General features: G+C 44.7%; 2 protein-coding genes across 4 annotated transcripts in view; one reads left to right on the top strand and one right to left on the bottom strand.

Moving 5' to 3' along the window:
* LOC102498647 (dynein heavy chain 11, axonemal) overlaps positions 1 to 2,377 on the top strand; it is a gene marked incomplete at its 5' end in the record, with an annotated part of 215,821 nt that extends 213,444 nt beyond the window's left edge. Inside the window, 3 exons of the mRNA XM_006169843.2 lie at positions 150 to 262; positions 849 to 989; positions 2,100 to 2,377. Of these exons, the coding sequence (XP_006169905.1) occupies positions 150 to 262; positions 849 to 989; positions 2,100 to 2,347 (502 nt within the window). The remainder of the gene's footprint in view (positions 1 to 149; positions 263 to 848; positions 990 to 2,099) is intronic.
* The window catches only part of CDCA7L (cell division cycle associated 7 like), a 63,360-nt gene continuing 51,362 nt past the window's right edge, over positions 2,363 to 14,360 (bottom strand). For 2 of the 3 annotated variants that reach the window (XM_014584744.2, XM_006169845.3), the window contains 7 exons: positions 10,511 to 10,882; positions 8,532 to 8,603; positions 8,247 to 8,417; positions 7,171 to 7,296; positions 5,889 to 6,038; positions 4,058 to 4,194; positions 2,363 to 3,456 (listed from right to left, as the gene is read on the bottom strand). In XM_014584744.2, coding sequence (XP_014440230.1) covers positions 3,426 to 3,456; positions 4,058 to 4,194; positions 5,889 to 6,038; positions 7,171 to 7,296; positions 8,247 to 8,417; positions 8,532 to 8,603; positions 10,511 to 10,882 — 1,059 coding nt within the window. In that variant the 3' untranslated portion in view covers positions 2,363 to 3,425. The remainder of the gene's footprint in view (positions 3,457 to 4,057; positions 4,195 to 5,888; positions 6,039 to 7,170; positions 7,297 to 8,246; positions 8,418 to 8,531; positions 8,604 to 10,510; positions 10,883 to 14,360) is intronic. The other variant, XM_006169844.3, reaches the window with a different exon arrangement.

Raw genomic sequence — 14,360 nt, 5'->3', positions numbered from 1 at the left:
CTGACCCTTTCAAAGGGCAATGCCCTACAAATCATTAAGGATTTTACTGGCTTCCTCAGATGTGTACGCCTCTACCACCCTTGCCCCAGAATCCCACTGGAAGGCAGTATTTTATTAAACATTCTTTCTTCCTCCCTTCCATCAATCAGGTTTAACGACCTCCTCCTGCGATGCCGAGAACTCGATACTTGGACACAAGACCTTGCTCTTCCAGCAGTAGTGTGGCTCTCTGGCTTCTTCAACCCTCAGTCCTTCTTAACTGGTAAGGGTAAAGGCAAGGTAGCCCAATGCTGCACCCTCAATGAAGTCCTGCCCTTGCTTTACCCGTCATGGATTTTCCCTGTCGTGCTCACCAGTCCTCAAGCATCTACCATCAGAGGTGGCTGCCACAGTGCCTCTGCCACTGTAGTGCAAAAACACCATAGATGATAGGTAAAATGGCTGTTACAGGGATTTTTTTTTTAAATTTTATTGCTTTTATTTTTTTTTTAAATTTTATTGCTTTTAATAGGGTCCTGATGTGGCCTTAACCCCAAGCCTCAGACAGTCCTGGATCATGGCACGTGCATGCCTAGAGGGCTCCAGATGTGAACTGAAACCTTCCCATAGGGGTCAGCCTCACAGCATGGTGCATTTTACCACCGTGCCACCACCAGGTCCCTCCAGTAAATCTTTACAAAAAAAGTGAGGTTGTCCTGAAGGTCCCTGCCCTACTGCGGGCACATGCAAATGCCTGAGAACATGCACACCCTCTGATGGATAAAGAATGACTCAGTTTACTAAGGTCTCTGGAAACAAGATAACACGTTTTCATCCTGCGCCAATTCCTATTCCTTCTCCTCTCAAAGCAATCATGCAGACCATGGCTCGAAAAAATGAGTGGCCCCTGGATAAAATGTGCTTGACTGTTGATGTTACCAAGAAAACAAAGGAAGATTATGGCCACCCCCCCAGGGAAGGGGCATACCTCCATGGGCTCCTCCTGGAAGGTAAGACTCCCTTGAACTCAACTTCAGGTTGGTATCTGTCCTTTGTTCTGCTTTTCAGCATCTACACATAGGGTAAATAACCTTATGCTAGTGGTTATCTCTCTCATTTTCTCCTTTCTAACAGTTTACATGCCAGGGCATATGTCCAATGTGAGTCAGATGTTGAGGTATTTGGGGTGATAACTATAACTCAAGATTTTACACTTCTATCTGGTGCTAATGCCACAGGATACCTTAAGACTGACACTACGTTTATATTTATTATAAATCTGCTATTTAAAAATTGTCAGTAAACTCAGAACAAGACTTCTCAATTTTTTTTTTTTGGAGAGGTTTTTGCTATAGGGCGTGTGCGCTCGCCAGCCAGACAGAGACAGAAAGCGAGAAATCACCCCCTGGGGGATGGCCACACTGCAATCCCTTCTCCTCCGTTCTCCTCTCGGGATCTTGGGCACGCACAAGCACCCAGCGTGAGTTTTAAGCCACTGGGTCCGGAACACGAACCGCGGTCGACTACGTGGGAGTCCAGCGACATAGCCATTACGCTAACTGCTGGTCCCAAGACTTCTCAAGTTTTGAAGATGCCCTTGTACACTGTGAATCTCTCAAAGGGAGTATGGTAGACAATGTCTTCCAACTACATATGACCATGCATTTCTTCCACAGGGAATCTGCTCCCTACTGACATGCTCCTTTTTCACCTAAACCAAGTGCCACCAAGGCTGTGAACAACCCAGACTTAGTCTATGAAAATAAAATGTTCTGGAGTGAATGTTCTGGAGTGAACTGCAGATTTCTTATACTTGTTTTGGACAAAAGGGCATACTAGTTTACTTTAATGTGGCTGAATTCATAGAGGATTTAATTAGTAAAATTAGTTTACTTCCCCAGGGAAATTGAGCTGTTAAGTGTGAAAGCGATTACCTGAGCTTAGCAGTACCTGTAAGCAGTAGCGGCAGGTGGGTTGACATTCTCCTCAGGTCTCAGGCCAGCTTGGCACAGATACCACAGACAAGCAAAAATGTGACAAAACCGGAAGGTTTATTGCATCCAACAGTTAGATAATCAGCACCAACGTGCACACACCTGTAACCTTTGTTTCTGCCATAGGTGCCAGATGGGACACACAGTCAGGAAGCATCGTTGAGGCCCGCCTCAAGGAGCTCACATCTGTGATGCCAGTCATCTTTGTAAAAGCCATTCCCATGGACAGACAAGAAACCAAGCACACCTACGAGTGCCCTGTATACAGAACCAAAAAGAGGGGCCCCCACTACATTTGGACCTTCAGGCTCAGAAGTAAGGAGAAGACCGCAAAGTGGGTCCTGGCAGGTGTGGCTCTGTTGCTAGAAGCCTAAGGGGACCCTGGTGCTGGGACTTCTGCTTCTCCAGCCGTAGCACAGTGCAGGGTTTTCATTTCAGTGTGCTGTTCTTGCATTCATGTGTTCTACTGTAGGCATAAAACATTCCAGCTTATACAGCTTTCTAGTAACTTACGTGTATATTTTCTTCTTAAATGCTATCCTTAAAAAGTGGAATAAGGAAGAGAAAGGTAGGAAAAAATACAGAAAACCTATTCTGAACCTATGTTCATTGATTACCGCTTTTTAGCCCTCATCCCTCAACACAGAAAAGTACAGTGTATCTCACATTTTCACCAAGGTCTCAACTGAATCTACACATACCCTCAAAAACGATACAGCTGAGAAGAAAGGGAGTTTAAAAGTTCTTATAGATAACAGAAAAAAATTTTAAATAAAAAATTTAGCCCTTATATTCTTTCAAAATGGAAGCAGCAGGTGCGTCCTGAAGGAAAAGGCAGGCTCTGACGCCTCCAGTGTTTGTAACATGATGGTCCACTTTTGTTCAGTCAAGTTTTAATAAAAACAAAACTACTTCACAAGTTCTATGGTTAATTGCACTTTGTGACTGAGGGGAACATTCATCAACATACATTTGCAATGACCCAGAGCAAGTTAAACTCTGTGGGGTCTGAACTGTGGTCACTCATGCTCAGGTGAACTACAGGGACATAAAACCTCTGTCAGAAACCACTGGGCCTAGAGTTAGTGTTTGGAAAGTAAAAGGTCAAGGCAATGCAGATGATTAATCATGGGTAAAGGCAAGAGCTTCGTATTCAGTATCTTTTCTGTAACTTACCTGAACATCAGGTACCACCACCCCATTTCACTTGTGCTTTTTCAGATCCTTTTAACAATTCTATACAAACAGATCTTGTGGATACATGTACACAGATTCCTCTGCTTTGCTGGCTTCCTGAGAGATCTTTATAAGCATGTAAACAATCTTTTTAAAAATAGTATTTAGAAGCAATAAACTCTGTTACAAAGAATTTCTGCATAAAAAGTCAACCTTAAGAAATCTTAGGCACACATGGTATGCATGTCTTGTTGGAGGCTGGCTGGTTCTTTTTCCTTAGTTGTCTTCAACCAGCTGCTTTTGTAAGCTGCGGAAAAGAGAAGTGTTTGAGAAGTTGTTACTGGGGAGAGGCAAACACATGAGAGCATTCACACGGTAGAGCATTCCAGGCTCCTTCAACATCCCCCAAATGTGCAAAGGCAGCACCTGGCTCTCCTGACAATCAAAATCCTGCCTCCTAGGCTTCAAGTAACAGTAGTCCTGTGTACAGGAGGCCCGAGGGTGACATCGTAACACGTTTCAGAGTTTATTACATAAATGAAACTTGTGGCCCACAATGCTGTATCCTCAAATGACTGTCACCTGGACACTCCTCTCTGCTCACTAGGGATATGCCTGCCTCTTCACAGTCTGCATTCCTTCTCAGCCTCCTTTGTCTATCCTTTCCACTTTTTGACACTGCAAGGGGAAATTGGGTTAGAGGCACTATGGTGCTGAAAGTTCTGGCAAAGGAGAGAATCTCCTAGTAGGGGAACTATGAGGCCTGAGCTTTTCCAATGCAAATGGAATGGACGGCACGCAAGGTGGTTTAACATGAATCAGCCATGAAATAACAGCTACCTGTCTAGAAGGTCTCCTAGGCTGGACCCAGGAATTACCAGCTCCATTTTTGAATGCCAGAGACTTACCCCTCCAGGTATTCCTTAACGTTATTATAACCATAAAACTTGGCCAGATGAATGAGGATCCCCGTGGCACAGCGGCCGTCACGCTTCCGACAATAACTACAATTGCAGATCCCACGGCAGGGAGGACATATCCAATCCTACGAGAGAGGATAACAGAAGTTTTCCCTATAATCTCTAGGCTCTGGTAAACGTGGATTTCTGATCAAGCCTGGCTCAGCCTGGCCTATCCAATCTTTAATCACATTGGATGTGTCTTAGTTCTTTTTTTGCACGGCTAACAGAAATACCTGACACCAGGTGAATGTAAAAGCATAAAGGTTTGTTGTGACTCGTGGTTCTGGTGATTGATAAGTCCAGCGGCATTATTAAGTAGCAAAATGCAGAACTCAGAGCAGAGCACCGTCTATATCCCTGTCCCGTGCCAGTCTCATCTGCTCTCCTTATATACATGCCAGAATCACTAGGCCCACCTAATGACCGCATCATACCCCCTACCCCCTCTTGGGATGCCACAAGGGAACTAAGGTTTCACTTAACACCTTTACAAATATAATCGATTCCCAAGACATGAATTTCTGGGGGCCACCCACTCACCACCTAAATTCCCAAGCATAAAACGTTGAGGGCAAGAGACAAGCCATTATCCAAACCATAACAGTATCCTCTAGCTATGTCACAAGGTATAAAGAATTACCCAGGGCATCACTTCCTTTTTCATGTTTCACAGAGGCCCAGAAAGGCTGACAACCTCAGGCTACATATGGAGGAACAAGGAAAAATGTCAGTTCCAAATGAGAACAGCTATATAATTAGCAGGGTTTGGTTCAAAAATTATGGAGAATGTCAGGAGCATGAAGCCTAGTTTAGGTTCCTATGTGACTGCACAGGTCACATGCCCATGAAACTGGCCCCAGTTTTAGGAGCACATGGATTTTTTTTTTTTTTTGAGAAGTTTTTGCTATAGGACACATGAGCTCACCAGAAAGACAGAGAGACAGAAAGTGAGAAATCACCACCCCCAGGAGGATGACCACACCACAACCCCTTCTCCTCCATTCTCTTCTCAGGATCTGAGGCATACATGCACACGCACCCAGCGTGAGTTTCAAGCCACTGGGTCCAGGACTCGAACCACAGTCCACTACATGGGAGTCTAGCAACATAGCCATTATGCCAACTGCTGGTCCTGAAGCATATAGATTCTACATGATCAAAATTTATGAATTCTAACTCTTCCAGTATGTGTACTTATCAAACTACTTAACCAGGGTACTAGTTTTTGCCAGTCTGTAGACTGGGGACGGCACATTTGCCTATGACTGTTGTGTGAGAGGCCATACCATGAAGTGATTAGGACAGACTCTAGAGCAGAACCAAGCTTCCGTCACTTTACAGAGGGAACCGAGGCACAGAGAGGTGACATACCTACTCCTTAAGGTTCAATGAGTAACTGAGAGAACTGAAAAGAACTGCCTTAATAGAGGCAAGAGATCCTTTGTGCCAGGAACATAGAAAGCACACACTACACAACATACCCACCCTCTACCTGGCCCAACAAAACCACGGGGAAGTCACTTTGTTGGAGGAAAAGCAAAGGTTAACTTGGACAAAGACAGACAACCATAAAAAAGTCTGGCTCTGACACTGGAAAACCCAACACAAACTCCTCCAACCCCATCCACCAGTCAGCTTGCTCTCCTTGTACAGAAGAAGCACTCATTTTTCATTTTTCTCCAGATATTAAGATGCAGGAGGAAAGAAAGGTGGTGAGGTGTCTGCATCCGTCAGTCTCTCCACCATGTTTTATAAGAAGTGTAGACACTGCTCCTACCGGGTCTAGCAATGCCGATCGCACATCCTCCCCATAGCGATTCCGCAGGCATGGCCCACAGAACTGCCCTCGCACTCCGCCGCAGCTCCGGTTCCGGCACACCGTCTTGGTGTCGATGGTCTTCTGACGACATTGATGGCACGTGTTACCCTAGGGGTGAAGGTGGGGAGCTGTGACCATAGGGCTTTATGCCGATGCCTGGGGCCATGTCACGTACAGTCCTAAGTGCATGAGGAAGCACTGCCTGCCTCTATAAGTGGTGTGGACTGTTCCCTAGTACCAACCATGGCCCCCTCATATGAGGCTGAGCAGAGGGCCCCGAGGGAATGAAATCAGGTAGACAAGAAGAGACCAGAGGGAAGCTTGAGGCAGGGTTGGCAGAGCCCCCAAGAGGTGACAGATGACTAGCCAGTGATAAGCCCCATGGCATCCATTCAGCACCAGTATTATGCAGATACTTAGATAGTTTCAGAGTAAAACCCCCTAGTTTTAAATATTGGCAATTAAATTAAAAACACTGCAATGCTATCATTTTTTTTGGGGGGGGGGGATGTTTTTGCTATAAGGAGCATGCACTCGCCGAAAAAGATAGAGAGAGACAGAGACAGAGACAGAAAGGGAGAAATCACCCCCCAGAGGGGATGGCCATGCCGCAATCCCTTCTCCTCCATTCTCCTCTCGGGGTCTCGGGCACACACTCACAGGCGCCTAGCATGAGTTTAAGCCGCCAGTTTCAGGACTCAAACCATGGTCAACTACATAGCCATTACGCCAACTGCTGGTCTCTGTAATGCTATCTTAAGACAGCATCCTATGACATAAAATATGAGAAACAACACAAAGCCTCCCTCTAAGTCGCTATTTAAAAGAAATGTCCACCCATGCCCTATCAAGCAATGCATCAAACTCTACCTTCTAGGGTCATATTACTTTCCAAAATACTTATTTTTAAATGTTGAAAACATAAAGCTATTTTTATTTAAAATAAAACATTGCATATAAATGTTTTTTTAAACCGTACCTCTGCCTTCTCCCGCATTATATGCATTTCCCCAGAAAGCCCTGTCTTCAGATGAGAATTTGCATACTGAGCTGTTTTCACTTTCCCATTGTAGCTGACCCTCGACCTGCCAATTTAGAGCCTGCTCTGAGACCTCAAGGAAACAGAACAAGGGCATACACTCTGGGGCCACTTAAAAATAGTGTAGGAACTCAAGTACCAGTGCCCTGGACTCCTGCGAAGAATCACAACTGAGCATTTTATTTGTAATATGTCATTTACCAGAACTTTATCATAGATTTTATCTCGAACAGTGATGGCAATGTTCTCTAAATCCTCTTCAGTGATATCTTCCACTGGCCGAAAAGAAGATATACGGTGACGTCGTTTGTAACCCTGGCATTTCCCCTGCAAAACCAAAAAAAGCAGAACCTGGAATAAGATAAAAGCCTTAAACTCAGAGAGGTCTAACAGCATGAATGTAAACCATGTCCCTCTTCCATTTCTCTGGGGCCGTTCATTCAAGCAGTCATGTTTTAGTTCCTGCCAGATGCCAAGCTTCCCTCTTGGCGAGGCAATACAACAGCAAATGAGAGACTCAGGTGTTTGGTTTTCTACTGCCAACATGTAGGGATGGAGAGGTAAACCACACAGAACAGCCAAGCCAGCAAATGGGAAGTGTCTAAAGTTACTCCCTTCAGACTGGAGGCACCTGAAAGGCACCATTATGAACACGGAAAACCCAGATGTGTCATTGCGCTTTCCCACATGCAAGTCCATGGGGATGACTAGAACCCTGAGTGGGCCTTTACAGCCTCCACTGTGGATTGGGCTGGGCTCAAATCCATGAGCTGCTCTCAGCTCAGCTTAAAAGATTCTTTGTGAGGACTAGCACATAGCATAATGGTTACGCCGCTGGACTCCCATGTGGTTGATCACAGTCCGAATCCCAGGCCGGGTGGCTTAAACTCACATGGGGTGCATGTGCCTGCATGCCCAAAATCCAGAGAGGAGAATGGAGAAGGGGCTATGGCATGGCCATCCCCCCCACCCCAGGTGTGTGTGTGTGTGTGTGTGTGTGTGTGATTTCTCGCTGTCTCTCTGGCGAGCACACACACCCTATAGCATAAATCTCTCTTTAAAAAAAATTTCTCTGTGATCTACAGTTTAGACCAGGCGTTCTTGCCCTGGAGTATGGACATCACCCCTTACACTGGCAGAAAAGCAGCAAGTCCTAAGGGACCTCAGAGTCCCGGGTCAGAAATCTGCCTTTTTACCCAGCCCTGGTGTGACATGATGCACACTCACATCTGAGGACCGCTGGCTTAGACTAATAATAATGTATTATCAGAAAATACCCCACTAATTGTCTTCCTTCTTCTGAAACTGTAAAACTCTTCTGCAAACTTGGCAGCCGAGAAAGTGAAGCTCTCCAAGGCGAACTTCTCAGGAGGCCGCGCACTGCGGGTGGGGTTCATGCGCCGTGTGATCTGTCCCTCTGAGAAGGCCCGCCTCGCGGTTTTCTTCTTCTGCAATTGAGAACACAGACATCTGCAACCAGGTGTTCTCTTCAATAAAAGCTACCTGGTGGCTGACTTCTCAGTATCGGATTGATATAAATAATGATGCGGAATTCTACTTACAGAAGCTGAGGTCGGGGTTCGTACTGGGAAGAAATCTGGCACGGAGTTTAATTCTGCCAATAACTGGGCAAGCTGAAGTTCGGAACAAAAGAAACAATCTTACATAAATACTGCCAGGGCTAAGTCATCCAACCTCTATCACAAGTCTTTGGTCTTGTTACCATAGGAAACCCAACCGCAGGGATTTATGTATCTCAGCCTCACATGTGAAGACCTGATCTCCAGAGGTGAGATGTGAATGTCGTCACTTCTATGAATGACTTTTATGCCCACGCCTTATAGACAAGGATGATATAAAATGATGAAAATCATCCTAGAACAATCAAAGCCTAGAACATGGGGTTTGAATCATGACTGGGACACTATTAGCAGCGTGACCCTGGGCCAAATCAGTTGGCACACCTGAATCTCAAATTTTAGAAAACCTGAGAAAGAAAAGGCTCACCCAGATTACTCTGATAGTTACTTAGAACTCCAAATAGGCTCATTTCTCTTCAATAAAAATAATTTTTGAAGCTATTCCCAAATGAACACCTAGTTACTAGTAAGAGAAATTAATACATCAACCAGAGAATTGCTGAGGATTGTTTTTAGCTTGAAACTTATAAAAATGTATGAACATCACTGAAAAATCATGGAGAACATAGTTCTTATTTAAAAGACTCAGATGGGAGAACAGGTGGCGTGGTGCTTAAGGTGCCAGACTCCCACAGGGCTGACTGCGATTTGAGCCCCAGATCCAGTGGTTTGAAAATCATGCTGGGTGCGTGTGCGCACCTGTGCCTGCCCAAAATCCCAGGAGCAAACGGAGGAGAAGGGATTGTGGCACAGCTATTCCCCTAGGAGGTGATTTCTTACTTTCCCCCTCCCGTCTCTGTCTCTTTCCAATGAATGCACACACCCTGTGGTGCAGCAGTAACAGGTGACCCTCTGTGACCCAATACCACGTGGGAAGGTTTCTCTTACACCCAGAGCTCCCTGCCCCTAGATCTGAGGATGAGTGCAAAACTGGGGTGGTTTACAGCATCAAGACCCTGCTGGGGGTGCTCTTTCTCTCATATTCATGGAAGGAATAAATAAGCTAAATAAAAAATGCAAGTGGGTATAGGACCAAAAATTCCCTTAGCTAAGCATCTTAAAATAAAAATAACCCCAAAGTAGGTGATTTTTCTTAGGTAACTTATTAGACCTAAAGATTACAATTACACATGCAATATTACTACATTATATTTAATTAAAAAAAAAAACTTTTAACAATATACCAAAGTGCTAAAAGTGACTATGAACAGTGAAATTACTTTAAAAATTGTGTACATAAAAAATTAGGAAGCAAATGATGATGCTCAACAATGACCCGGTTGCCTGTTTCCAACCACAAATAGAAAAAACAAACATACTTAACAAAGATTTCACCTTACTTCATTCATTGTTCTACTGAAGCATTTTAAAGTGAGCTGAAACTGATGAGGATGTTTTAGCCTCAGATGATGTCTCAAAACCACAACTGGTCACCACAGGAGAGGGGCATCTAGGTGATGACCCACACGCCTGCCCTGCACAGTGCTACACTCAGAGGACTGCGTGACAGTCCTATTTCCTCTTTGCTCCTTTCTGTTAGGGAAAGCCGCTTGTTCAGCCCTTCTCATCCCCAGTACCACTATGTACTTCGAGGTTAACTTGATCAACAGTAAGCAGCTTTTCAGTTTATGGCACCATGTGGGAGGCTGACAACCATCCTGGGAGTCTTTCCGTTCCCAAACCAGAGCAGCTCAAGTAGTAACTGCTTTGGGTTCTGAGAAAGAAAAAGGATACACAAAACCCAGAGCACATTTTCCTGAGAGAAGCCAAAGCAGCTGCAGCAGCTACAGGGCCAGGAAGGTCTCGAGCCTCAGCCACTGCCGGCAGCAATACCAACTCCCAGAGCACACTCGGGGGGCCGCGGCCGGGGCCAGCACCCACCCCCTGCCAGGAAGCCTTACCATGGCTTTGTTCTCCTTGATGTTCATGTTCCTCTTCAGCAGGGCGTCTGAACCCTCCTGGCTGTCATCTCTGGAGTCATCCTCAGACTCAGAGACAGACTCTTCCCTCTCCTCTGCCTGTCGACGGCTTTTCTTTCTTCCAAGAATTGCTTTTTGACTGTCCTGTAAGTGGGAGCTAGAGAACAATGGCTCAGAAGAACTGTTTTTATTTGATTGCTTTGCTGATTTCTTGGTGGGGAATTGAAAGGCTACTCGAAGGCCAAGACTGCTTCGGCTAGACCTGCTTCTTCTAGACAGAGCATCTTCTTCATCTTCCTCTTCCTCACTCACCAGAGATGCTTTGCTGTCGTCACTCAAATCTGATTCCACGAGCTAAGAAAATAAAAGAAAAAGAACAAAGATATTGTTTGTAACAGACTTGCTTTTAACAAGACTCTGGCATTGTTTCAGAAAATGCTAGAGAAAAAATTACCCCCTATCATTGTTCCCTCTGAAATTCTTCAGTTAAATGGATAAGGAGTTTGATTAAATCAAAGAGCAGGCAGATCCACTAAGCAGTGCACCAGCCTCACCCACAACAGAACAAGGCTCCTTTCAGAGCATCAAGGTGCAAGTGCAATACTGACAAAGTACAGCGCCTCCACAAGGCAGCCCCCATGCTGGCACATCTGCAAGCCAAGTAACATGAGGACCACTCAAAGAACAGGGTATACATGACACAACAGTTACCTTCAGATAAAAAACTGAGTTAAGAAAAAACATATCTGAACTAGGAGAAACAGAACTCATGAGCAGAAGGGCAGGAGAGCTGATCTTGGTGAAGTGCCCAAGGAGCAGGCAGCATTAAATATCACTTGGTTTTACTAGTGAGAATACAGCAAGGGCAACAAGAGTTGACACCCAGGTGACTGTGTGCTGAAAGCTTAGTGGCAAAGGGATTCTCCGCATCTAAGATGCAATAGTCCAGAAAGAGGTTTAAACACATTTTCAAGGCATCCTTCCTGGACTATAGCTAGAAGCCTGGAACCTACTACCAGACAATCCTGAGATGGGGCTACCATGAGAACACTTCACAGCACCCAGAAAACTCAGGTCTCAGTCAATGATGGCTTCTTCCTCAGTAACCCCCTTTCCCAATTTTTAAGAGATTTTTTTGCTATAGGGCATGTGCACTCGCCAGAGAGACAGAGAGAGAGAAAGTGAGAAATCACCCCCCAGGGGGAATGGCCAATGCCACAATTCCTTCTGCTCCATTCTCCTCTCAGGATTTGGGGCACGCACGCACATACGCCTAGCATGAGTTTTAAGTCACCAGGTCTGGGAACTGAACCACAGTCAACCATGTGGGAGTCCAGTGACGTAACCATTATGCCATCTGCTGGTCCCGACTCCCAATTTTTGTCAGTCTAAAGTTAGAAATAAGACAGAGGAAGAAGAAAAAAAAATGCAGAAGCCTGCCAAACTCTGGTCCATTAATCCATGCCAGAGCCAACTAGAAAAGTAAGACTATACAGCACCGATTTATATTTTTTCCTTTTTATTTGTAATTACCAGAGGCACATGTGCCCACCTGCAGGAAGAGAAAAGAGAACCCACCCCCCCCCCAGTGGGGTGTGGTAACCTGCCATCTCTTTTCCTCCAGCTCTGTCTTTCATCAGGATTTTGCACACGTACGCACACAAATTTACCTGGCATGTTTTTCAAGTCACCAGGGCCAGGACCTGAACCACAGCTGGCAGGGTGGGACCCAGCTTTCTGTGCACACTGCTGCACTGCAGAGCAGGCCGATTTATCTATTTGGTTAGGGCAAAAGTAACTGTGGTTTTGCAGTGAAATCTGCTGTTTGATAAAGATATGTTTTTAAATAAATGTGGTTATGTTAAACATCATTCTCACTTTAGGCTTGCTGTTTATTTTAGATGTATTAAAATGATGTTGGACAAAAGGCAAATTCAGGCAATTTTCATTTGAGCTTAAAATGGGTCATCAAGTAGTGGAGACAACCTGCAACATCAATTCCACATTGGTCCAGGAACTGCTAACGAACGTACAGTGCAGTGGTGGTTCAAGAAGTCTGACAAAGGTCACGAGAGCCTTGAAGATAAGGAACATAATGGCCGCCCATCAGAAGTTGCCAACGACCAACTGAGAGCAATCATGGAAGCTGATCCTCTTACAACTACACGAAAAGTTGCTGAAGAACTCAGTGTTGACCACTTTAAAGCTGTTCAGCATTTTAACCAAATTGGAAAGGTGAAAAAGCTTGGTTAAGTGGGCACCTCATGAGCTGACCAAAAAAAAAAAAAAAAAAACTGTTTTATTATGAAGTGTAGTCTTCTCTTCTTCTGTGCAACAATGAGCCTACTTGATCAGATTGTGATGTGCTATGAAAACTGGATTTTCTACAACTGACGATGATCAGCTCAGTGGCTGGACCAAGATGCTTCAAAGCACTTCCCAAAGCCAAACTTGCACCAAAAAAATGTCATGGTCATGGTTTGGTGGGCTCTCATCCACCATGGCTTTCTGAAACCTAGAGAAACCATTACATCTGGGAAGTGTGCTCAGTAGACTAACAAGACTCACCAAAAACTGTAACACCTGCAGCCAGCATCCATAAAAAGGGCCCAATTCTTTTTTTCTTTTTCTTTTTTTTTTCTTTTTTTTTTTTGAGAGGGTTTTTGCTATAGGGCGCATGCACTCACCAGAAAGACAGAGAGAGACAGAGGGACAGAAAGAGAGAAATCACCCTCCAGTGGGGATGGCCACACTGCAATCCCTTCTCCTCCATTCTCCTCTCGGGATCTTGGGCTCGAACGCACATGTGCCCAGAGTTGAGTTCAAGCCACCAGGTCCAGACATGAACTGCGGTTGACTACATGGGAGTCCAGCGAACACAGCCATTACGCTAACTGCTGGTCCCCAATTCTTCATAATGTCCGACTGCAGGTTGAACAACTGATGCTTCAAAAACTGAATGAGTAGCCAGCAGGCGACAGTGTTTAAGGTGCCAGACTCCACAGGACTGATTGCATTTAAAGTCCAGAACCTGAAGGCTTGAAGAGATTACATCAGGTGTATGTGTGTATGCCCAAACACCCAAGAAGAGAATGGAGAAGGGAATGCGGCATGGCCACAATGGAGTGGTGATTTCTCACTCTCTCTCTGTCCCTATATCTCTCCGGCAAGTACATGTGCCCTATGGCAAAAACTTTAATTAAAAAAAAAAAAAACTGAACAAATCAGAGTTACAAAGTTTTGCCTTATCTGCCATATTCACCTGGCTTCTTGCCAACCAACTAGTACTTCTTCAAGCATCTGAAACAAGTTTTTGCAGAGAAAATGCTTCCACAAACAGAAAGATGCAGAAAATGCTTTCCAAGAACTTGTCAAATCCTAAAGGAAGGATTTTTATGCTACAGGAATAAGCAAACTTATTTCTTGTTGGCAAAAATGTGTTGACTGTAGCAATTCCCATTTTGATTAATAAAGATGTGTTTAGCCTAATTAAAAGGATTTAAAATTCACAGTTTGAAACCACAATTGCTTTTGCACCATCCTACTACTTTAATACGCTGAACTATCCACATTAGTAGCTTCAAAATCCTCAACAGTAGAAGGTAAAGGAGTCCAATTTCAGAAGATGCAGTCAGAGAAGAACTTCAGATGTGCTCTGTTTAGTTATCACATTCACCATCCACCCACCTCTCTTCACCAAGGATGTGGAATAGCTCACTACAAAGGAGAAGACTAGGTAAAGAGCAAACTGTCACAGCAAGTCCAGAATCGGATCTGAGGAAAAGCCCACAAGGCCAGCACTATGGTTCTGGTTGCTTCACATCTGACCAGC

Source organism: Tupaia chinensis, unplaced genomic scaffold (genome assembly GCF_000334495.1).
Source record: "Tupaia chinensis unplaced genomic scaffold, TupChi_1.0 Scaffold147534_1, whole genome shotgun sequence".
Classification (NCBI taxonomy): domain Eukaryota; kingdom Metazoa; phylum Chordata; class Mammalia; order Scandentia; family Tupaiidae; genus Tupaia; species Tupaia belangeri.
Note: the sequence above shows the minus strand (reverse complement) of the source record. Positions and strands in the feature narration are given on the sequence as shown.